Raw genomic sequence first — 23468 nt, 5'->3', positions numbered from 1 at the left:
GAAGGTCAGGCACAGAAAAATCATCAAACAACTTTGGTACAGTATGGTAGCAATGGTAGTACTGAAGGAGCTAATGAAGAAGTCATAAAAGGAAAGAGACCAAGGAAAAGAGATGAAGATAAAGTGTACTGAAAACAGTCTCAATGTATCTGAAGGAAAAAACTAGCGTGAGTAAAGGAAGTAAGGGATGAGTAGACTTTTCCTCTGATAAACTTTCTCTAGTCAGGTCATTGCATTACAAGATAATTTGAAAAAAATGTGCTATTTTAGTACATGCCAACAGAAGAGGAAAACGAGAACATCTTGTACAAATCTAATCTGTGAGGATATTCACAGCAACAACATATTGTTTATTATCATATTTCATAAACCCAATCGACATTTTTCTCAAGTACTCTTTTTATTTTCCTCACCAGCACTACATTTTACTTCCACAAAACTGTTTATAGGGGAATCAAGATGGTGGAGGAGTGAATGGAAGTCACACTGACCTCCTCCCAGGACCAATATGGAATTACAACTAAATTGTGGGGAAATCACCTAGAACAAACAACTGAACAATAGCAAGAGCAGAGCCTTGTAATCTTGGAGACAGAAGAATCAATGTGGTAGAGACTCGAGAAGGCTAGCAGGCAGGGCACCCATGGGTGGCAGCACCAGAAAGATATTGAAATGGCCAGTTGGATCCCCCTGAGAAGAATGGGGTCTAAAATGTAAGCAGGGGCCTCCAGCCTACAGCACCACAGCCCAAAAAGTAAACAGATAACAGCCAGCTGAGAAAAGCAGCAGGGTTGCTCTCTGCCAGAGACAGGTGGCTGGCGATGCAAAGAGCCTTTTAAAGGGACAATACATAAATTTTATTTGCAGCCACTTACCCTAGTCTCCACCAAAAGTAGGGGCAGAGTGGGCTGGAGAGCTGGAGGAGAGACTGAGGAAGGAGGCTTTGTGGAGAGAACTGAGAGAGTAGCCAGCGGGATCCTGGTGCTGACACATCCCCCAGACAGTAGCAGCCATCTTGCTCAGGCAGACTACTCCCCTGAGTGGCAGCAGTGTGAGAGGACCCAACGACCCCACCCCCTGAAGGGACTCTGTCCCACCCTGTGGTGTCTAAGCCTGACAGCTGAGTGCAGAGTGACTAGATTAACAACTGAAGGAGACAACCACAGACAGTAGATTCCTGGAAGTCTTGAACAGATTGCTAAGGTCAGACAGGGGCAACATCTGCCATCATTTAAGGCAGATCCAGAAAGAAAGAAACAGCAGTCTCCTACCATAGACATTCACAACACAAAGTCAGGAAATCAAGACAGATCAGTTTAAGAAGCAGAAGCAGAAAAGGAGTCTCACAAATAATGGGAAGACAAAGAAACATCCCCCAGTTGAAGGGAAGGAGGAATCCCCACAAAAAGAACTAAATGAAATAGAAGCAAGTAAAAGATCAGATTTTGAGTTCAAAACAATGGTTCTAAGGAAGCTCAATGAGCTCAGTGAGCTCAGAGAGAATTACCAAAAACTACAGGGAAACTATGAGGAACTTACTGAAACTGGAAAGAAGACAATGGGGGAAAGAAGGAGAAGGGACTAAACAAAAAAAAAAAAAAAATGTATGAATGACCCAAGAACATGGACAACAGAGTGGGAATTGACTGTGGGAGTAGGGACTGGGGGTGGGATGGGTGGAGGAGGGCAAAGGGGGAAAAGTTGGGACAACTGTAATAGAATAAACATGATTTAAAAAGAAAAAATTTAAAAAACTGTTTACAAATTTATCTGTTGGGTTAAATAAAGTCTTGAACTATTGATCCATGAAATAATGAATGAATCAATATATATACTCCAGAAACAAGGCCAAACTGCCACCACTGACAAATTTTACTTGGGTTATGCCAGATGCTGAATTTCTCCATGAAGAGATTCCTATGGTTTCAACACCATTAAAGTCTTCATCTTGATTTTTTTTCTCCAACATGGGGTTTATTTCCAAGCAACTGTCCACCACATTCTTTCATCTGGTTCCCTTTGCGATAATGAGTAGATATTTTCAAGAAGATAAGAATATTATTTTGGTATTGAAAAAGCTTAGAATAGTTTATAACAGTGAAGTCTCTGTATCATTCCTGCCAGACAAGAAATTCCTTAACTGTACAACTGTGGCTTGATGATTCCTCATTTGCCTGACTGAAACTTTTTTAGAACTGTATTTCAGTCTGGGAATCTTGCTACTCAATATTCCTACCTGCCCCTTTCCTCCACTACAGGTCAGACCTTCAACAGTGTCCAAAGGATCTTCCCACCATCTTCAGCTACATCCATTTTTCTTTCATGGGCATTTATAAAATAAACCTATTGAGCATCTAACCCTATTTTGGTGTCAGCTTCTCGGGGGCCCTAAACAAATACAGAAGATGAGTGAGCATAATAGGAAGTTCGAACCCAACCAGGGATGGAGCCCACAGCCTAGGCACATGCCCTGACAGGGAATCTAAACTGCAACATTTCGGTGCACAAAATGATGCTCCAACCAACTGAGCCATGTGGCCATGGCTACTATTATTTTTTAAATAGATTTATTTTTAGAATGGTTTTATATGCACAAGAAAATTGAACAGAAAATACAGAGTTCCCATATACTTCCCATCTCCACACATGCAGAGCTTTCCCCACTATCAACATCCCACTCCAGAGCAATACATTTGTCACAGTGAATGAATTTGTGTTTACACATCATGACTACCACCCAAGATTTATAAGTTACATTAGGGTTGACTCTTTTGGTGGTATACATTCTGTGGATTTTGACAAATGTATCATAACACATACTTAACATTACAGTAGCATACAGAATAGTTTTATTGCCCTAAAAATTTCCCATACCCCCCAATTTTTGATAACTGTGATTTTTTTACTATCTCTGTAATTTTGCCTTTTCCAGAGTCTCATAAAGTTGCAATTATAGAGTATGTAGCCTTTTGAGATTGACTTCTTTCACTTAGTAATATACATTTAAGATTTCTCAATGTCTTTTCATAGCTCGATAGCTTATTTATTTTTAGTACCAAATAAGATTTAATTGTATGGGTGTATCACACATTATCCATTTATCTACTGAGCCTACCATTATTTTTTTTTAATGTCTTCAAATGTTTTCTGTTCCTTCCCCTCTCCCCAGCACTATCTCCTTCAGGGACTCCCATTACGTATTTATTAGGACACTCAAAGTTGTCCTACAGCATTTTTTTCCTTTTACCCCTCTTTACCTTTTTCAACCTTGAATTTTGTTTCATATAGGTTTTATTGTTATTTTTCTCAGGTTCACTAATATTTTATCTGCAGAGTCTAATCTGTTTTTTCCAGCTTTATTTAGATATTATTGACATGTAACATGCAAATTTGAGCTGTATGATATGACTTTTTGATACACATATATTTGTGAAATAATTAGCCTAATAGGGTTAGTTAATACCTCCAGCCCCTCACATAATTACATTTTGTGTGTGTGTTGTAGATACACTTAAGATCTACTTTCTTTTAACAACTTTCAGGTATATGACATACTATTATTAACTATAGTCACACTGTATGTTAGATTTCTCAGAACTTTCAACTTACTCATCTGGAAATTTGTACACTTTGATCAAAATATTCCCATTTCTGCTGTTCCTCAGTCCTTTGCAACCAGCAGTCTATACTCTAATTCTATGAATTAGGCTTTTTGAGGGTCCACATATAAGTGAGAACATACAGTATTTGTTTTTCTCTGTGTGATTTACTGCACATAGCATGATGCCTACCAGGTTCATTCAGGTTATCCCAAATGGCAGGATTTTCCTTTTTCTGGCTGAGTAATATATCTATATATTATATACATATCTACATCAATATCAATATAGATATATAAAAGTATTTTCTTTATCCATTCATCCATCAGTAAACATCCATCAGGTTATTTATGTGTCCTGGCTAGTGTGAATAATGCTGCAAGGAACACGGCGGTACAATCTCTTTGAAATAGTGATTTCATTTCCTTTGAACGTATACCCTAAAGTGGGATTGCTAGATTTTGTTAGTTTTATTTTTAATTTCCTGAGGAAACTCCATACTGTTTTACATTTGCAATTTACATTCCCAATGACAGCACACAAAAGTTCTCTTTTCTTCAAATCCTCACCAGAATATGTCTTGCCTTTTTGATGATGCCTATTCTAACAGGTGTGAAGTGGTATCTCATTGTGGCTTTGATTTGCATTTCCCTGATGTGAGCATAATCTGATATTAATCAATCTAGCCAATTTCTTTCAACTACTTTTATATTTAATCTCTTTCCTCTCTTATCAGGTTTACCATGTCCCTACCTAGGTCCCACTGGGACTTGACCTTTGTTATCAGCCTGTCACCCAGGAAAGAAGATGGGACAGCTTCTGAGGTCTTGAAGGGATTAGATTCTATATCATCTTCCAGTGTGGGAGATATACTAGCTCTTATAGGGAACAGAGGGATATCTCAAAATTTTTGAACGTTCAATGATGTCTGTATGGCCAAAATCCTAAAGAACAGGTATTCAGATATTTTTCATCCATATGTAAAGTATCTCAGGTTTTCCCAAACAGAGTCCTTGACTTTACCCTAATTGACCTGACTTGGCTGACCATTTAAGTGGCTCTGGGTCTCTTCAACACTATCAAATATTAGTTGTGTCTTCTCTTTGTTCCACTATAAGAGATAAGGACCTCATTATAGTCTAACAAATGTGCCTCTGGCTCTCACACTTAGTCTTTATTCCTTTCCAGTGGACCCTAGTTGCCCCTTATCCATCTCCAGGGTGTCAATATAACTTATCAGTAACCAGCCAACTCCACTGTCTTTGGAGACATTGTTCCCTCTGTGTCTTTCAAATGACTAAATTATCACAACCACAGGGCAGTTCATTCCACTGCCATGTTTCATAGGGGTGAAATCTTTAGCAACCAGGCCATATACTGTGCCAGGGATTTTATGTGCCCCATATAACATTCATATTGAGGTCTTCTTGGTTTGCTAAGGTATGAGTGAGTCAGTCTCCAAACCCTATCTTTCTACCTATTTCTCAGGCCATTCCTAGTACCACCTATGTTTGCTCAGACTTGCAAAAAGCAGACACCAAAGTAGTATTAGATGTGCAAAAGATTTATTCAAGAAATACCTCTGAGACAAAAAGATGATGAAGCTAGAGAAGGCAAAGATACAATTCAGAATGAGATGACACTTGACCTCTATAAATGAGCGGAGGAAGGAAAGAAGATTAGGTAGGAAGATTCTTGGACTGCAGTGCAGTTCTAAAAATGTTCTGGTCAGAATGCCAAGTGTCCTACAGCCAAAGGCACACAGTTTAGGAGTCCCCAGTCTCCCAGAGATGGATCTGCATTGCATTATTCCTCCTGCCCATGCTCAGTCACTAGGTGAAGCATGCAGCTCATAGGGAAGCGTGGGTCTTATTGCAAATGTGGCTGTGGATTCAGAAGAGCAGAAGCTGGGACCATTAACCAGTTATGTTGCCAGCCGTAGGAAATCTGAGCTGCATATTTTCATGGTTTTGGGTGCCACAGCTCAGTGCTGACTAGTCTATTAAATGCTGCCCTCTAGATTTTTGTGAGGCACAACCCCTAGATGTCTCTACACCTCAACATCTACTGCATAAATTTACCTGTGTTCAAATATCAACATTTTCATTCCTTCTTCATTCTCCTCATGGGATCTTCCTTCCAATGTCACTGAAAAAAAAATAGGCACAGTAAGAAAGGAATTTCTATCGTGTTATCACTATCTACAAGTTACCATGTGTACGTTTCTTTTCTGCCTACTATAAGGCAGAAAAGAAAAAAAAATTCCTTGCATACAGCAAAAACCAAATCCTCTGCTTGACTAGATCCCACTGCCTCTTCCTACTAAGGTCAAAGTTCCAAAAGTGTGAGTTAGTTTCTCTCTCTCTCTCCCTCTCCATTTCTTTCTCCTCACCCCCATCATATAAAAACACGCTATCGTTTATCTTTTCAAAGTATAGACGTGGACAACAGTGTGGTGATTGCAGGAGGGCGGGACGGGTGAAGATGGAAGATGGTACAGGGGGATAAATGGTGATGGGAAAAGTATATGAATTGATGGGCATGAAGATTTGGGGAATGGGGACTTGTCCTAGTAGGATAGTGGCATGTGGTTGGTATTTTTACCTGTGAGAAATGATTGTTTCCAAACTCTAGGGACATAGCCCCAGCAAAGCCTTCTTTTCCTTTGCAAAGAGAGTTTAAACAGCCTGTGAAAAAGTCTGAATTCTGAGATGGGGCAAAGACCAGGGGACTTAAGAACCCTTGTCCTCTTTCTCTTCATTTTTTATTCCTTCCCTTTTCTTCATCATCCTGTCTTTCCTTCTTGCTATTTTTGTTCCCCTGTTCTGTTTTTCCTGTGCAGATCCTTTGGGTGCTACAGAGTGGTCTAAGTCATCCATGAAGGTTGGCATCATTGTTTGCACTCAGGGCTGGCTGATGAGTTACTGTTCCTGTAGTAGAAGAAGATATATATGGTAACCAAGTGAAGATTTCTCACAGCTCCTCAGCAGCCCATCTATCTCTCATTTGCCTTTACCACATATTAAGTAAATTTTTATTCCAAAACCTCTATCTAAGGCACTCAACTTCTGAAAATATTATACTTCTCCAAAATTAGAACAAGGAAATTTTCGCAGTGGGACACTGTTAAAAATAAAAACAGAAACTTCTCTTCTTTTATATATTGAGAGGCTCTGAGCTTGAACCAAAGCTGTGTCTTCCACTGGAGTCAGATAAATCTATTTACATTTGGAGAGGATACAGGGTAGCCAGTCTGTGCAAGGATCAGAATCATCCCCAAGGCTAAAAGGGATCAGACATAACGTATTTAAATTAATGATCAAAATCACCTAGAAGCCTTGTTAAAATTCAAATTATTGGGTCCAACTTCCAGAATTTTTGATTCATTAGGTCTGGATAGAGCCCAAGAATTTGCATTCCTAATGTTATTTTTGCATTTCTAATGACTATTTCCCAGGAGATGCTGATGCTGTTGATATATGGGAACCATAGCTTTAGACATTGTAAGACAGGAGTGTCTCTGAGAGTAGTGTGTATCATTCTGCCCTAACCCCTCCTAGCCTCATGCACTTATGGTATGTCCTCAGGAGAGTGACAGTCAATAAAACATGTCTGCGGTTTTGGAGTGTGTATTTGGCTTTTGTATCCCTGTAATTGAACATAATGGGTGTAGGGGAGGGGAGTTATTATCCTCTGCATTAGTATGGATCATCAGAAACTCTGCACATTAAGAGTGTTCAAAGGTTCAAGGGCATCAAAAATAATTCCTGGTAAGAATAATGAAAACAGAAATCGTTCCTAGTGGAATTATGAGTGTCACCTAAAACAGTTGTTTGTTGTTGATGATAATGGTGATCTTTAACTCCTTTGGTTCAGAATTTCACCTAAAGCCTATGGAAGGCATCATTTTAGTATTAAATTGTAGTTATTGTGTTTTCTATAATTAGCAATTTTCCAGTTGACTATATATAGAGTTTCAGCAATGTGTACATTCAATAAATTGCAGATTGAACAAATTAATGCTATGATTCTTATTTAAAGAATGAAACTTAAAAATTACTTACTTTAGGCCACACAGGTTGGTGACAGAATTAGATATAGGAGAGAGAACACTTTGTTCCTGATCTTGGACCACATTAGTTACTATTAGCACTACTATTTTCTTTTTAATCCTAACCTCAGGATAAGCTTATTGATTTTAGAAAAAGAGAAAAGGAGACAGGGAGAGAGAGAAACATCAATGTGAGAAACATAAATCAGTTGCCTCCTGTGTACACCCCTGACTGGGGTCGAACCTGAAACGTAGGCACTTGCCCTGAATGAGAATCAAACCCACAACCTTTTGGTAGACGGGATGATGCTCCAATCAACTGAGCCACTTGGCCAGGGAAAATGTTCTTTTTAAAATTGTGACCATTTAGGTGTTGTTGCCACATGAGAAAGAGCAATCCTGTTATTGAATACTAGTAACACAAGGAAGAAAATGTATTTGACTAATTGAGGAACATCTGAACCCACTGTTTTTTATTTGTTTGTTTGCTTGTTTGTTTGTTTGACAAATCTGGAATTACTTTAACAAGGCTCAGAGGCACAAAACTCCATTGCCAGCCTGTGGGGAAGGAACTCTGTCCTCAGGAAAGGGAGTTATGAAGGAGAAGGCAGGTAACAAACCATGCTGTTCATTTTGGGATGAGGATGAAATAGTTTTTCTCCAAGTCTTCAAAAATGGATGCAACCTTCCTCCACAGAACAAATATATATCAGGAAAAATGAGATTGAGTCACAGACTGAAAAGAAGCAAGGAGCTTCTTTGTAGAAAGCAAGAGTATGTTTGTTACCTCCAAAGCTGAATAATCTCTGGATTTATGTAACACAGGGAAGCTAAAAGAGGTACATAGAGTATAAATCTTCGCAGGATCTTTAGAGAAGAAGGCTGTGTTTAAAGGCTATAGATTTTGTCTAATGTGCAGGCTCTAATGCTTAGATATTTATAACATGTACATAGCTGGTGAATGCTTTGAAATATTAAAACATATAGCATTAAACATTTCAATTGTGGTTACATAAAAGTTGTACTTTTTCTAGCATAATTGATATATCATATTTTGGGGTGATAGCAGAAGTACTTTATGCATAATCACTGATGTGGGAACAAAGAAAGCTCCAGCAAGTTTCATATTTTATGAATGCAATGAGTGACAAAATTATATTTAAAGAAGGCCATTCTCATAGCATGGACTGACAGAAATATTTCCTGGAGGAGTGGACACTTTTGTCATTTTCCAAGTGCTAATTGCTTATGAAATTAAGAGCTCCTTTCCCTTTCCACTGATCATTTTTAAAGTAAAATATCTAGCATTTTTCTGATTATCACCACCTATGCAGGTATCTTCTTCACAGAGGTTGCTCTAAAGCAGTAGATCTAAAACTGAGCTGCACTTAGAATTAGATGGAGTGATTTTTAAAAATCCTGATACCCAGGCTTTTTAAAAATCGTGATACCCCAGACAATTAAGTCACACTATTAGGGATGAAAGTTAGGCCTCAGTTATTGTTTTAATTTTAATTTTATTTTTAAAGCTTTATTGAGGTATAATTAATAAAAAAAAAGAGCTACACACATTTAATGTATGCAGTGTGATGAGTTTAGACATATACAAACACTGGCAATACACAATCAAGGTAACAGACATATATGCAACACCTCCCAGAGTTTCCCCATGTTCCTGTTTTTTTGTTTTGTTTTGTCTTTGTGCTAAAATACTTGGCATACGATTTGCCCTCTTAGTAAATTTTGAATATATAACACCATATGTTAATACAGGCACTATGCTCTATAGCAGATCTCCACAACTTATTCATCTAGCATAACTGACAATTTATACTCACTGAATAACAATTTCCCATTTACTCCACCACTAAGCCCCTGACAATCACTATTGCATTCTCTGCTTCTATGAGTTTTACTATGTTTGGTAACTCATATAAGTGGAATCATCCAGTAGTCAACCTACTATGACTTGCTTGTTTCATTTAGCGTAATGTCCTCAAGGTTGTCACGAATAGGATTTCCTTCTTTCTTAAAGCTGGGTTATGTTCCACTGTATATATATAGTAGTCCCCCCTTAGTTGTGATATCACTTTCCAAAAGGCTTCAGTTACCTGTAGTAAATTGCTGTCCAAAAGAGTAAATGTAAAATTCTTGAAATAAACAATTCATAGGTTTTAAATTGCATGCCATTCTGAGTGACTGGATAAAATCTTGCGATGTCCCACTCAGTCCTCCCAGGAAGTGACTCATCCCTTTGCATATCTACAGTGTATGTTCCTGCCCTTCACTTACTAGGAGCCGCAGCATTGGTTAGCAGATCAACTGAGTGCTATTGCCCTGCTTGTGTTCAAGTGAACCTTATTTTTATTTTATAGTGGCTCCAAAGTTCTAGAGTAGTAATGCTGCCAAATTGAATATAAAGCCTTAAAGTACTTCTTTTATATGAAAAGGTGAAAGTTCTCAAAGTAATGAAAAAAATTGCATGCTGAAGTTACTAAAATCTATGGTAAGAACAAATCTATCTGTGAAATTGTGAAGGAAAGAGTTTGCTTATTTTGCTGTTGTGCCTCAAACTGAAAGAGTTATAGCCACAGTGCATGATACTTAGTTAAAATGAAAAAGGCATTAAATTTGTGGGTGGAAGACATGATGTCATGATGGCTTGATGATCCTCCTGAATTATTGTCAGAAGGTCAATAGCAGTTGAACGCTGCATCACCATTCCTACGTCATTCACTTCGCTTCATCTCATCATGTAGATAGGCCTTATATCATCACAAGAAGAAGGGTAACTACAGTACATTATTAGCATACTCTGAGAGAGGGAAGGAGATCTCCATAACTTTTATTATAGTATATTGTTATAATCTATTTTATTTTTAGTTATTGTTAATAATTTGCTGTGCTTAAGTTATAAGTTAAACTTTATTGTTAAGTATGTATATATATGGGGGAAAAATAGTATATATAGGGCCCAGTATTATCTGCTTTCTCAGGCATTCACCTAGAGTCTTGGAAACTATCCCCCACAGGAAAGAGGGTATTTATGTATACCAAATTTATTTATTCTCCTAAAATTCTGAAGGTCAGAGTCTTAAGTGGGTCTTATGGGCCTAAATCAAGGTATTGGCAGAGCTGTGTCACTTCTCTGGAATCTGTTCCTTGCCTTTTCCCATTTTTGGGCACTGCCTGAATTCCTTGGCTCATGACACTGATTTCTTCTTCCATTATTTCATTTCTCTCTGACTCTCACCTCCTTGCCTCTCTCTTCTAAAGGGCATTTTTGATTACATTGAGCCCAGAATGATCTTCCCATCTCAAGATCCTTAACTTAATCATATCTGCAAAGTTTCTTTAGCCATGTAAGGTAACATATCCATAGGTTTGGGGGATTCGAATGAGAATATTCCGGGGGCTATTCTACCTGCAACAGTGTAAATAAGTTACCATGTGATGAAGACATAATGAGAACATTGTTGAATTCATGCTTTATTAACTTGGGATCCATTTTACTAGTTCCATTGGTCCAAATACTGATCAATAATGCATGTTCACAGTGTAGATCATGGGAGTAAACTCTCTACAGTGTCACATGTGATGGAAAAAATTTGTAATCACCATCTGCTTCATTCAATTCAATGCATTTGTTCAAAGGAAATACCCGGGACACAAGTTTTTCCCTAAAAAAAGTTTTCAGTTTCAGAACACTTATATTTTAGCATCTTTGCCAATTTTTGTTGTTTGAATGACACATAATCACCTGTAATAACAGTATTTCTCGACTATGCTAGTATGCTTGTTTTATGATTTTCAGAGCCCTTATACTTGCAATATAGTAGGACACATGCCTCTCTAGGCTGCTCTTCCTGTTCTCATCAATCATTCCAGAGATATTTTCTAAGTTCTTCCTGGGTGTTATAGTGTTCTAGGTGCTGAATCGAGGGGCCCCGGAGATGGCTGTACAGGATTCACGTGCACACACAAAAAAAGAGCCTTCCTTTGAACTCCTAACCCCAGAGACTATCAACCAGTCTTGGGACTCACTCTGAATGTCTCACATTCAAACTCTCCCAAAGAGAGTATCTGGGTTATGTAATTGGTCACTAACACGTAGAGAGTGCCCCCGTGGAGTAGAGTAATATTGGGCCATGTCTCAGACTGCAGGCCTGCCTAAGAGAGGCTACTTTGCACAGATGCTCATTCCTGGTCAAACTGTTCTGCCTGGTATCCATTCATGAGGGCTGTAGCATGGGGACTGCATTTCAAAGACCCTCAGATAGAAGTGTGGAGTATCACAAGGTTTGTGGGGTTTCTCAGAATGAGGCAGTATATTTAGGAGGCACCATGCTTGGTGTATCCAGGAAAAAAGGCAAGTGTCAATGCTATTATTGCTCATTTCCCTACTTACCCTTATTTCTTATCTTTCACTCTTCTTATTATGTCTGGAAATGTTTCAACCAATTCACCTTTTAATTGCAAACTATTGTTTTGTCATCTCATTTTTTAATTTCCTGATTCTTAAATTTTATTGAGAATGCAAAGCATATGCTTTCTAATATCCTGATTCCCAGTGTAATTTTTTTTAAAACTGTGGTTTACCTTTGCATCATGAGCCCAGTGGTTTCTTGTTTTATGTTCAAGTATTCTAAACTTTATGCTACATTGCTTCTATTTTCAAATAATTAAAATCCACACAGACTTGGTGCTTATCACATATAACATCAACGACTCTGACTTCTTCACCAAGTAACAATTATTAGAATTCTCCTCTCTATTTTGAAGCCACTAATTAAATATTTGGTTTCTACCTGGTATAGTTTTTCTGAACTCACTCCTGAATTTGTTCTCTAGTCTGCCTAGATAGCTATGAATTAATTTCTAGACATTTAGAAGTAATATGTAGATTTTCCCTTGTCCAAATGGCACATGAAGTCTATAAATGCACAAGTTTCTTGCTTATAGAGACCTTTTTGCCTCTGAGCCTTTCAATTCCAAGTGTCATGTTTCAAGCTGCCCCACAGTAAGAGTTCACTTCCACAAAAGCAACATTGGACATTCAAAAACGTGGTCCCAGAACCAAGACAAAAAAAAGACTTTGCTTCATGAATGTGCTATTTTAGTTGTTTGGGCAAATGCCAACCCAATTTGCCTCTGGGGAGATTGCGAAGGGTAGAGAGGCAAGTGGCCTCAAAAAACTCAGAGTGTGAACACAGGTCTGCTTTACTGCAGACCCCCGGATGCGTAGCTTGGGTTCAGGGCCTGTGGGGATGCAGTTTTAAGCAGCATGAGCATATGAAGGGGATGGTGCAGCAAAGGCCATGTTACACTGTTGGACAGGGAAGCAGCTGACAGGTGCAGCACTGTCAGCAGGTGCCTGACAGATCAGATCATCCTGCCTTCACTAGGGTCAGACTTCCTTGTGAGCCCACAGGAGATTCTTCCAGAACTATCTAATGGGTATTTCACAGAGGAGTCCAATTTAACAGAACCAGATTACACCAAAGTCAGAGACATTTGGTGTTAACACCATCAATGATTCCATTTCTCTCCACAAACCGGCCAGAGAAAGGGAATCTCAAGGAAAAAAAATTTTTTTAAAGTGAGCAAGGCTTTCAGGCTTTTCCGTTCAGCAGGTTTAATATTTAAAAATTGTTTTACTAGTGATAAATGGTACCTCTTTCATATCATCTTCAGAAATGTGAGCAGTACCAGAAAGAGCCTAACCAGGTTAGAAGGAAAAAACAAAACGGTGATGTTAATGGAACAAGAACAATTTCCAAAGATATATAAAGGTAAATGTTTTGGAATTGAAAGAATAGTAGGGAAGGATATCACACCTTGACTGTAGAGAGCACAATGGGGAGGTATTCTGGGTTGAGGAATTCGACAGGCAGTTATGAACATGGTCTGTATTGGAGGATGATACTTTAAGGTCTGTGCTTCCAGAATTTTGTGGGTGGAACCTCACTCTAATGATTTTTCTTTATTACTGTTTTATTGACATGTACTTTGGTTGTAGCATTGACCCCCCACTACTCTGGAAGCTGGAGAGACAGGGTTTCTGGAATTGTTACGATCACAGCACTCAACTAGCAGAATACATATATTACCCAGCACATTAATGAGCAATCTTTTCTGCAGCTCAAGCTGTAGGTTAAAAGAATGAAGCCATCATTTAAAGAAGATGAGAAAATAAGTTAAAATCACCTCACAGAGAAAATGAGGAAATAAATGCCATGGCTATGAAAAGGTATTTCTTTTTTGGGAATAATCAAATTAACTCAGAAGCAGGAATCCACATTCAAACAACATTTCCCTGCATCCAAACCAGCAAGCAAAGCATAAGCAAATGCTGAAGATAAGAAAATGGCAAAATTTAAAAAGTCAATGAAAATTTGCATTCTCTGGGACGTATTTTCTTGCATAAAACAATAGCGAGACCTGGAATGAGTTTCCTACTTGGAAATTATTGCAGAAATTCTGAGTCTGTGTGCAGGAAGATAGAAAGATACTTTGGAATAGAAGGATGATACCCAACCAACTCTCGGTTTTCTTCATGGTCATCTATTTTCTTGAGTCCTTGACAATAATTTTGCAGAGTAGCCTAATTGTTGCAGTGCTGAGCAGAGAATGGGTACAGGTCAAAAGACTGTCACCTGTGGACATGATTTTCATCAGCCTGGGTGTCTGTCGCTTCTGTCTACAGTGGTCATCAGTACTGTACAATTTTTGCTCCTATTTCAGCCCTAACTTTGTACTTCGGTACGTATCAATCTTCTGGGAATATACTAATACTCTTACATTCTGGTTAACCAGTTTGCTTGCCTTCGTCTACTGTGTCAAAATCTCTTCCTTCACCCATCCCATCTTCCTCTGGCTGAGGTGGAGAATTTTGAGGTTAATTCCCTGGATGTTGCTGGGATCCCTGCTGATTTCCTGTGTGACAATCATTTTTTCAGCTTTTAGGTATCACAGCGAGATTCAGTTATTCTTCATGATGCAGTTCCCTGGAAACAACACCGTGACTGAGAGACTCAAGACATTTGTGGAAAATGTGCAGGTGTCTCAGCAAATGGTTATGCTGACTATTCCTTTCCTCCTGTTCCTGGCCTCCACCATCCTGCTCATAGTCTCATTGTCCCAACACTCAGGGCAGATGCAACATCACAACACTGGCCACAGCAACTCCAGCATGAAAGCTCTCTCCACTGCCCTGAGGTTTCTTGCCTTCGTCGCCATCCTTTTTACCTCTTACTTTCTGAGCATAATCTTCTCCACTCTCCACATCCTATGGGATACGACCTCCTGGTTCTGGGCTGGGGAAGCTGTCATCTACGCTATAGTCTCTATTCATTCCACTTCATTAATGCTGAGCAACCCTAAATTTAAAAAGGTTTTAAAGGTAAGCCACTGGTGCCTACAGGCCACATGAGACACTGGGTACAAGACCCCTGAGCAAATGGAAGCTTGTATGGATGCAACTAGTACCAATAACCAGCATTAGTCTCGACAGTCCCTTATGTGATAGTAATGGGCCATAAATGCAAGCAAGCTTCATTCTCTTCCATTCCCACAGCCATTCATCTGTAAACAATCAATCTTTTCTCTATTCTATGCCACTTCTTTCTTTTTTCTTTCCATAGTCCCCAGGTTGGTCCCAACTTTCTTACAGTTTCCCCATCTCTCCTTAGTCTTCTCGATCTCTGGAGTTTTACAAGTGTATTCTACCCAAGAGAGCCCAAATCATGATGTCCACACATCATATTTATTTTATACTTTTCATGACTTCAAATTACTTCACATGTTAATATAAACAGGAATAGCTCTCCCACAAGAAAGTATTGCTCACACCCTGAGGGTTCCTTGTGCTAAGGCTTCAATTAATTAATTTTTCTAAATGTAGTCAAGAAAATGTCTGGCCATCTTTCTTCCTTTCTGGTGCATCTGGACCTTTATCCAATGACATGGCTTTTCTTATTTGTTTCCCTTCCAAATAATGTGCCTTTATTCCTTTAAAACTCAAGTCAAAACTTAACTCTTCTTTCATTTCCATTTGTTAAAGCATTATATTCTCCCCAGAATAGGAAACTACTTACCCAGTCTAGGTTCATCCTAGAATGTCTCCAAATATTGGCAACTTAACTGGGTCAATTGCATATGGTTTCCATTGGCAGGATTCTTGCCCTTCTATTGTACTATGGTTTAGAATGAACTTTCTGAAAAGATTCCCAGATTGAGGCTTAGCTGATTTTCTTCCATATATAACCAAGATGTTATCTGGGAGCTCTTCTTATTTCATAAAATCTGAATGACATTGGCATAAATTCTTTATATTCTTCTTTTTCTTCCTCTGTGATGGTTCAAAGCCCTTCCTAAATGGATAAGAATATAGGAACCACATAGTAATCAATTAAAATCACTTATAGGACTTTCTTGTTCTTTAGAAGTCCTTTTACATCTCTTCAATCCCACAGGCTTCTCTCATACCCTTTTCCTTGTAAGACGCAGTCCCCCCTCCTCCCCATGGAATCTCTCTCATTATTTCTCTCCTCTTCACCCTCACCCTCTAACAACAAAGTATCTTGGTTATAGCCAACTTCCAGGCCTTTGGGTCTCAGGTTCCACCTCCTTCAGGCACTTGGGGTGTTTTTCCTAAAGACAGCTTCATCTCCTATGGCTTTCTAGTGACAGAGGTTAAGAATATAATTTTTATTTACCTTTTATATATATTGGGCACATCTGACAAACTGAACTTCTGGATCTCCCATTAGAAGACTAAAACACATCCTGAGAGAAAACCATGTTATGGGGAAAAGAATGCAGGTACTTCAAGCTTCACTATGAAGTCCTCAGAAGGGAATGGAAATTTCTGATCTGGTCTTAGTTTGTTACTTCAATTTGTCTCCCAGCCAAGTCATCCCTTGAATTAATATTTGAAACTGAGGATGTGAAACATAACTACAAAATGAAAGACCACTTTCACCGAAGACGCTGTGCCATTTAGCACATGTCAGCAGCATCTCCATTGCTGCACGGAAAGGGGAGTGAAGCATGTCTTCCCACTTCACAGCAGTCTGCCATGCGGCCTTGACATCTCCCAGGCTCCAGTGGTTAAACTATAGTAAACCAGGGTGGAACCTGGTGGGTATAATGATGTCTGGGGAGCAGAATCATAACTAGATGAAGTGGGACTCAGTAGAAAAAAGGAAAATAAAAGGCAGATATCAACATTGTGTTATCTGACTAGAGACTTCCAGGAATACTTAAGATGTTAGCGGGGAGATGGATTGAAAGAGTTTAGGACCCTAACAGAATAAGTGGGACAAAAGCCAGTGAAATTTGAATGGCTGTTATTGATCATTCATAGCCACATCATTCATGTTCTAAAATCTCAGAGAGATGGATCTCAGTTTCTGTTTCCTTTATATATAGAGAATATGGAGAGAGAATAAGAAAAAAAAGAAACACATATACAGACACTGTTCCAGAAGCTGTTAAAATTTGTAGTACTCTCATTGTCTTCTTTTTCATAAACTGCAATGGAAAACTTGTCCTGAAAGTGCACAATGTAGGGGTATTAGAGGCAGTTGCAGGGAATCCAGAAATAAAATTAAAAAAAAAACAGAAATAATAGTTATCTCTTATCTTTGGGGTACCCAATAATTCACAAAGAGATTTTACATACAGTTTCTACTGAAAGGACAGGTCAAGGTTATTCAATCCAACTCAGCTGGAAAAAACCTAAGAAGGTCAAGTAAACTGCCTATAAATTCGCAAAATTGGTTAATGTCATACTTAAGAACCTAGGGTAAAGAGAAAACCAACAGATAAATTTTAAAGAAGCGAAGAGTTTAAATTTGGATAAAAATGGTCAGGATTTAAAGGGAGGTACAGGGTGAGGAGTGACTGTGGGAGCAGAGCAAGGGCTGGGCAGAGAAGAGCAAAGCGGGGAGAAGCGGGACAAGTATAATAGAATAGCAATAAAATATTTTTACAAATAAAGAGGCACTTCACTAAATACCCATGTATTCAAAATAAAACTTAAAATTTTGCTGAAAAAAATAAAGGGAGGTGCTTTAAAAGATTAACAGCAATGTTTGGATCAAGTACAAGGAAATCCTTTGGAGAGTTTGAGGTAGCTTGATATGAAATTCAGGCACCAAGGGGCTATGCACCTGTGTCGTCCAGTCTGTAAGTAGGCTGCCCTATAACACTTAATAACACTCATGAACACCCGCACATAAAGTGTGTTGCAAGATAACTCAGGATGACTCAGGAAGCAGAAGATAAAGAGGGCTGTCTCCCTGGGTTTTAGGACCAAATATCTAGACACCCGTGAGTGGCAGCATTGAATTTACCAGGAGCTATGTGAAATCTACAGCCCAGCACCAGTATACAAACATATGTACATCACATATACATCAAACCATTGACTGTATGGGAAGTAGACCCTCTGCCCTTGACACAATGCAGAGACTGGCAAAAATGGTGAATTCCTGGTAGCACTTGACATGAAGTCTGTTCCTAGTTAGACATACCACAAAACTTATTTATTAGATGATAATCTCTAAACCCACTTCTATTCCCACTGTTCAGGTTACATGGGTTCAAAAACTTCAGTCGCACCATTTGCCTACTTTGGAACCTGGTATTCAAGACTTTTCAAGATCTGCCTCTGAACTACTGGCCAGACCTTAACTTCTAATAGTCTCCAACATAAACCCAAGTGTTTGTACCCGATGCATCTGTTCATTATTTTCTGAATATCCATGTTTAGCTCTACCTCCTTACTTTTGCTGATGACCTTTACCTTATTTGGCACCAAATGTAAGCTCTCTCCTACTATTAAATTTTCCATTATAGCATTAGGTAGCTCATTACATCACATAATTATCATTTGTTTTTTGTGGTGAGAACATTTAAGGCATAATCGCATAAGGCACAACTCTCAAGTACATAATACAGTATTGTTAATTATAATCACAGTGCTGTGCATTAGATTCCTAGAACGTACGTATTTATTTAACTGCAAGCTTGCACACTTCGACCAATGTATTCCAAATTTCCCCATGCTACAGTCCCTGGCAACAGCCATTCTACTCTGTGAATCTTTGGCTTTTTTTAGATTCCAAATCTAAGCAATATCATACAATGTCTTTCTCTGACATATTTCACTTAGCTTAATATCCTCAAGTCCATTCATACTGTTGCAAATGACAGGCTTGATTTCCTTTTTTCTCAGGATTGCTTTCCTTTATTCTCATGTCTGAATGATATTCATGTGTGTGTATGTGTGTATGTGACATCTTCTTCATCTGTGGATGGATCCTCATGCTGTTTCAATATTTGGCCAGTGTGAGTAATGCTGCAATAAACAAGGGAGTGCAGGTACTTTCTCCACATCCTGATTTCATTTCATTTGAATATATACTCAGAAGTAGGATTGCGGGATCATATGGCACTTCTGTTTTCAGTTTTTGCAGAATCTCCATGCTGTTTTCCATAGTGGCTGAAATAATTTACATTTCCATTAACAGTGCACAAGTGTTTCCTTTTCTCTTCATCCTCAATGCCACATATCTCTTGACTTTTTGGTGGCAGACATTCTAACAGTTATGAAGTGAAATCTCATTGTGGTTTTGGTTTGTATTTCAAAACAAATAGTGCTCTTGAGCTTCTTTGTATGTACCTCTTGGCCATTTGTTTGTCTTCTTTGTAAAAATGTCTATTTATTTCCTCTGTCTTTTTTAAATGAGATTTTTTGTTTTGGTAACTGAATTTTATGAGTTCTTAATATAGTTTGAGTATTGATGGATATTAACCCCTTATCAGATATATGGTTTGTAAATACTTTCTCCTATTCCATAGGTTGCCTTTTTATTTTATTAATTATTTATTTTGCTATACAAAAACATTTAAATCTGATGCAGGCCTGCTTGATTTTTGCTTTTGTTGCTTGTGCTTTTGGTGTCATATCCAAAAAAATCATTGCCAAGATCTATGTCAACAAACATTTTGCCTATGTTTTCTTTTAGGAACTTCACAGTTCGGGGTTTTATGTTTAAGTGCTGAATCAATTTTGAGGTAATTTTTGTGAGTGGGGTGAGATAGGGGCCCAGATTCATTCTTTCTTATGTGATTATTCAGCTTTCCCAACACCATTTATTGAAGAAACTATTCTTTCCCTATTGAGTGTTCTCAGCTCCCTTGGCAAATATTAGTTGATCATGCATGTGAAGATTTATTTCTGGTCTCTCAATTTGTTCCATTGGTCTGTGTATCTATTGTTGTGCCAGTACCATACTGTTTTGATTACTACAGCTTTGTAATATAGCTTGAAATTAGGGAATGTGATGCCTCTAGTTTTGTTACTTTTTCCGAGGATTGCTTTGTCTATTCAAGGTCTTCTGTGGTTCTATATAAATTTTAAGATTTTTTTATTTCTGTTAAAAATGCCATTGGAATTTTGTTAAGGATTGCATTGAGTCTACAGATAGCTTTGGGCAGTATGGGCATTCTAACATTATCAACTCTTCCAATCGATGTTCAAAGGATATTCCAGTTGTTTGTGTCTTCAATTTCTTTCATCAAAATCTTGTCATGTTCAGTGTCCAGATCATTCGCCTCTTTGGTTAAATTTATTTTTAAGTATTTTATTGTTTTTGAATCTATTGGGAATGAGACTGTTTTCTTTATTTCTCCTTTAGATAATTTATTGTTAGTGTATAGAAACATAACCGATTCCTGTATGCTGATTGTGTATCCTTCAAATTCACTGAATTCATAGATTAGTTCCAACACTTTTTGGTTGAGTCTAGGATTTTCTACTAATATGTTCATATAGTCTGTAAATAGAGAGAATTTTACTACTTCCTTTCAAATTCAGTTGCTTTTTATTTATCTCACCTGACTGTTATAGCAGAACTTGATAAAAGTGAGCACTCTTGTCTTGTTTCTGATCTGAGAGGAAAAGTTTTCGACATTTTACTGTTGATAATGGTGTTCTTTATATACCCAAATTGTTGAGTTTTATCATGAAAGGATGCTGAATGTTGTCAAATGCTTGGTTTGCATCTACTGAGATAATCATTCAATTTTTATCTGTCATTACATTAATGTGGTATATCACATTTATTTGTTTGTTTGTTTGTTTATGGTTGACATATTATAGATATCTCTCATTCCCACCCTATGTCCACTTCCACCCAAGCCCAATTCCCACCCTGGCCTTCTCCACATTGTTGTCTGTGTGCATAAGGCTATGCATATATGCATGTATGTTATTTGGCTAATTTCTTCCTGTTCCCCTATCTCCTTCCTCTCTGTGATCTCTCAGTCTGTTCCATGCATCCAAGCCACTGGTTTTATTTTGTTCATCAGTTTCATTTGTTCATTAGATTTCACATATGAGTGAAATCATATGCTATTTGCCTTTCTCTGACTGGCTTATTTTGCTTAGCATAATATTCTCCAGGTCCATCCATGCTGTGGTAAAGGGTAAGAGTTCCTTCTTTTTTATAGCCATGTAGTATTCCATTACATAAATATACCACATCTTTTTCATCCACTCATCTACTAATGGGCACTTGGGCTATTTCCATTCTTGGCTATTGTAAATAATGCTGCTGTAAACATAGGGGTACATATATTCTTCCTGCTTGGTGTTTCCAGATTCTTAAAATATATTTCCAGAAGTGGGATCACTGGGTCAAATGGCAGTTCCATTTACAGTTTTTTGAGGAAACTCCACACTGTTTTCCATAGTAGTTAACAGCAATCTGCATTCCCACCAACAGAGCACAAGGATTTCCTTTTCTTCACATACTTGCCAGTACTTGTATTTTGTTGATTTATTGATGATAGCTAATCTGGCAGGTAAGAGGTGGTATTTCATAGTGGTTTTAATTTACATCTCTCCGATGATCGGTTATGAACATTTTTTCATTTGTTGATTGGCTATTTGCATGTCTTCTTTGGAGAAGTGTTTATGTGGGTCTTTTGCCCATTTTTAAAATTGGGGGTTTTTTTTGTCTTCTTGGTGTTGAGTTGTGTAAGTTCTTTATATATTTTGGAAATTAACCCCTTATCTGATGTAATATTAGCAAATATGTTTGCAAATATTAGCAAATATGAAAGCATACAGTCAGTTCCCTTTTAATTTTGTTGATAGTTTCTTTTGCCGTACAAAAGCTTTTTAGTTTGATGTAGTCCCATTTGTTTATTTTTCCCTTTGTTTCCCTTGTCCTGGGAAATAATGTTGGCAAAAATATTGCTACATGAGATGTCTGAGATTTTACTGCCTATGCTTTCTTCTAGGATTTTTAAGGTTTTGCAACTTGCATTTAAGTCTTTTCATCCATTTTGAGTTTATTCTTGTGTATGGTGTAAATGGGTGATCTAGTTTCATTTTTTTTTTTTTTTTGCATGACCCATCCGATTTTCCCAATACCATTTATTGAAGATACTGTTTTTATTCATTGCATGCTATTCTTTTCGTTGTCAAATGTTATTTGACCATGAAGATGTGGGCTGATTTCTGGGCTCCCTGTTCTGTACCATTGATCTGTATGCCTGTTCTTGTGTCAGTACAGGCTGTTTTGATTACAATGACTTTGTAGTATAGTTTGATATTCAGTATTGTGATCCCTTCAGTTTTGTTCTTCTTTCTTAAGACTTTTGAGGCTATTTGGAGTATTTTTGGTTCCATATAAATTTTTGCAATATTTGTTCTAGATCTGTGAAATATGCCAGTGGTCATTTAATAGGAATTGTGTTGAATCTACGGATTGCTTTGGGTATTATGGACATTTTAATGTTAACTCTTCAAATCCATGACCATGTTATATGCTTCTACTTATTTCTGTCTTCTTCCATTTCTCCTTCATGTACTATAGTTTGCCAAGTATAGGTCTTTTACCTTCTTGGTTACATTTATTCCTAGGTACCTTATTTTTTGTTGTTGTTGTTGTTGCAATGGTAAATCAGATTGTTTTCTTATTTTACTGAGAGTTCATTATTGGTGTATAAAAGTGACACTAATTTCTGGATTAATTTTGTATCCTGCTACTTTCCCAAATTTATTAGACAGTTCTTTGTTGGGGTCTTTACAGTTTTCTATGTACAATATTATGTCATTTACAAGTAATAACACTTTTACTTCCTTCTTTCAAATTTAGATGCCTTTTATTTGTTCTTTTTGTCTCACCATTGTAGATAGGACTTCCAGTACTATGATGAATAAGGGTGGTGAAAGCAGACATCCTTATCTTGTTCTTGATCTTAAGGGAAACACTTTTAGTTTTTGCCCTTTGAGTATGATGTTGGCTATAGGCTTTTCATATACGGCCTTTTTTGTGTTCAGGTATGACCCCTCTATTCTCACTTTGCTGAGATTCTGTATCATAAATGGGTGCTGGATTTTATCGAATGCTTTTTCTGCATCTATTGATATGATCATATGATTTTTTTCTTCAATTTGTTTATGTGATGTATCACATTTATTGATTTGTGAATATTGTACCAACCTTGCATCCCCTTCCCCAGAATAAATCCTTTTTGGTGTTTGCATATGATCTTCTTAATATATTGCTGGATTCAGTGTACCAATCTTTTATTGAGGATCTTAGCATCTGTATTCATCAGGGATATTTATTAATTTGTGTAGGTGGAGTCACCTTTGCATGCTAAGGATAAATCCCACTTGATCATAGTATGTGATCCTTTTAATGTGCTGATGAAGTTGGTTTGTTAATATTTTCTTGAGGATTTTTGCATCTATGTTCATCAGTGTTCTTATCCGGTTTTGGTGTCAGGATAAT

At 37.7% G+C, this 23468-nt stretch overlaps 1 protein-coding gene across 1 annotated transcript in view; it reads left to right on the top strand.

The window, feature by feature from the left end:
* Positions 1–14176: 14176 nt before the first annotated feature.
* TAS2R16 (taste 2 receptor member 16) overlaps positions 14177–23468 on the top strand; it is a 96992-nt gene continuing 87700 nt past the window's right edge. The window contains exon 1 of the mRNA XM_054564209.1: positions 14177–15052. Coding sequence (XP_054420184.1) covers positions 14177–15052 — 876 coding nt within the window. The remainder of the gene's footprint in view (positions 15053–23468) is intronic.

The sequence above is a fragment of the Pteronotus mesoamericanus genome, unplaced genomic scaffold (assembly GCF_021234165.1).
Source record: "Pteronotus mesoamericanus isolate MK-2021 breed Mesoamerican mustached bat unplaced genomic scaffold, CSHL_Meso_final scaffold_85, whole genome shotgun sequence".
NCBI lineage: Eukaryota > Metazoa > Chordata > Mammalia > Chiroptera > Mormoopidae > Pteronotus > Pteronotus mesoamericanus.
This window is presented reverse-complemented; position numbering and strand designations above follow the sequence as displayed.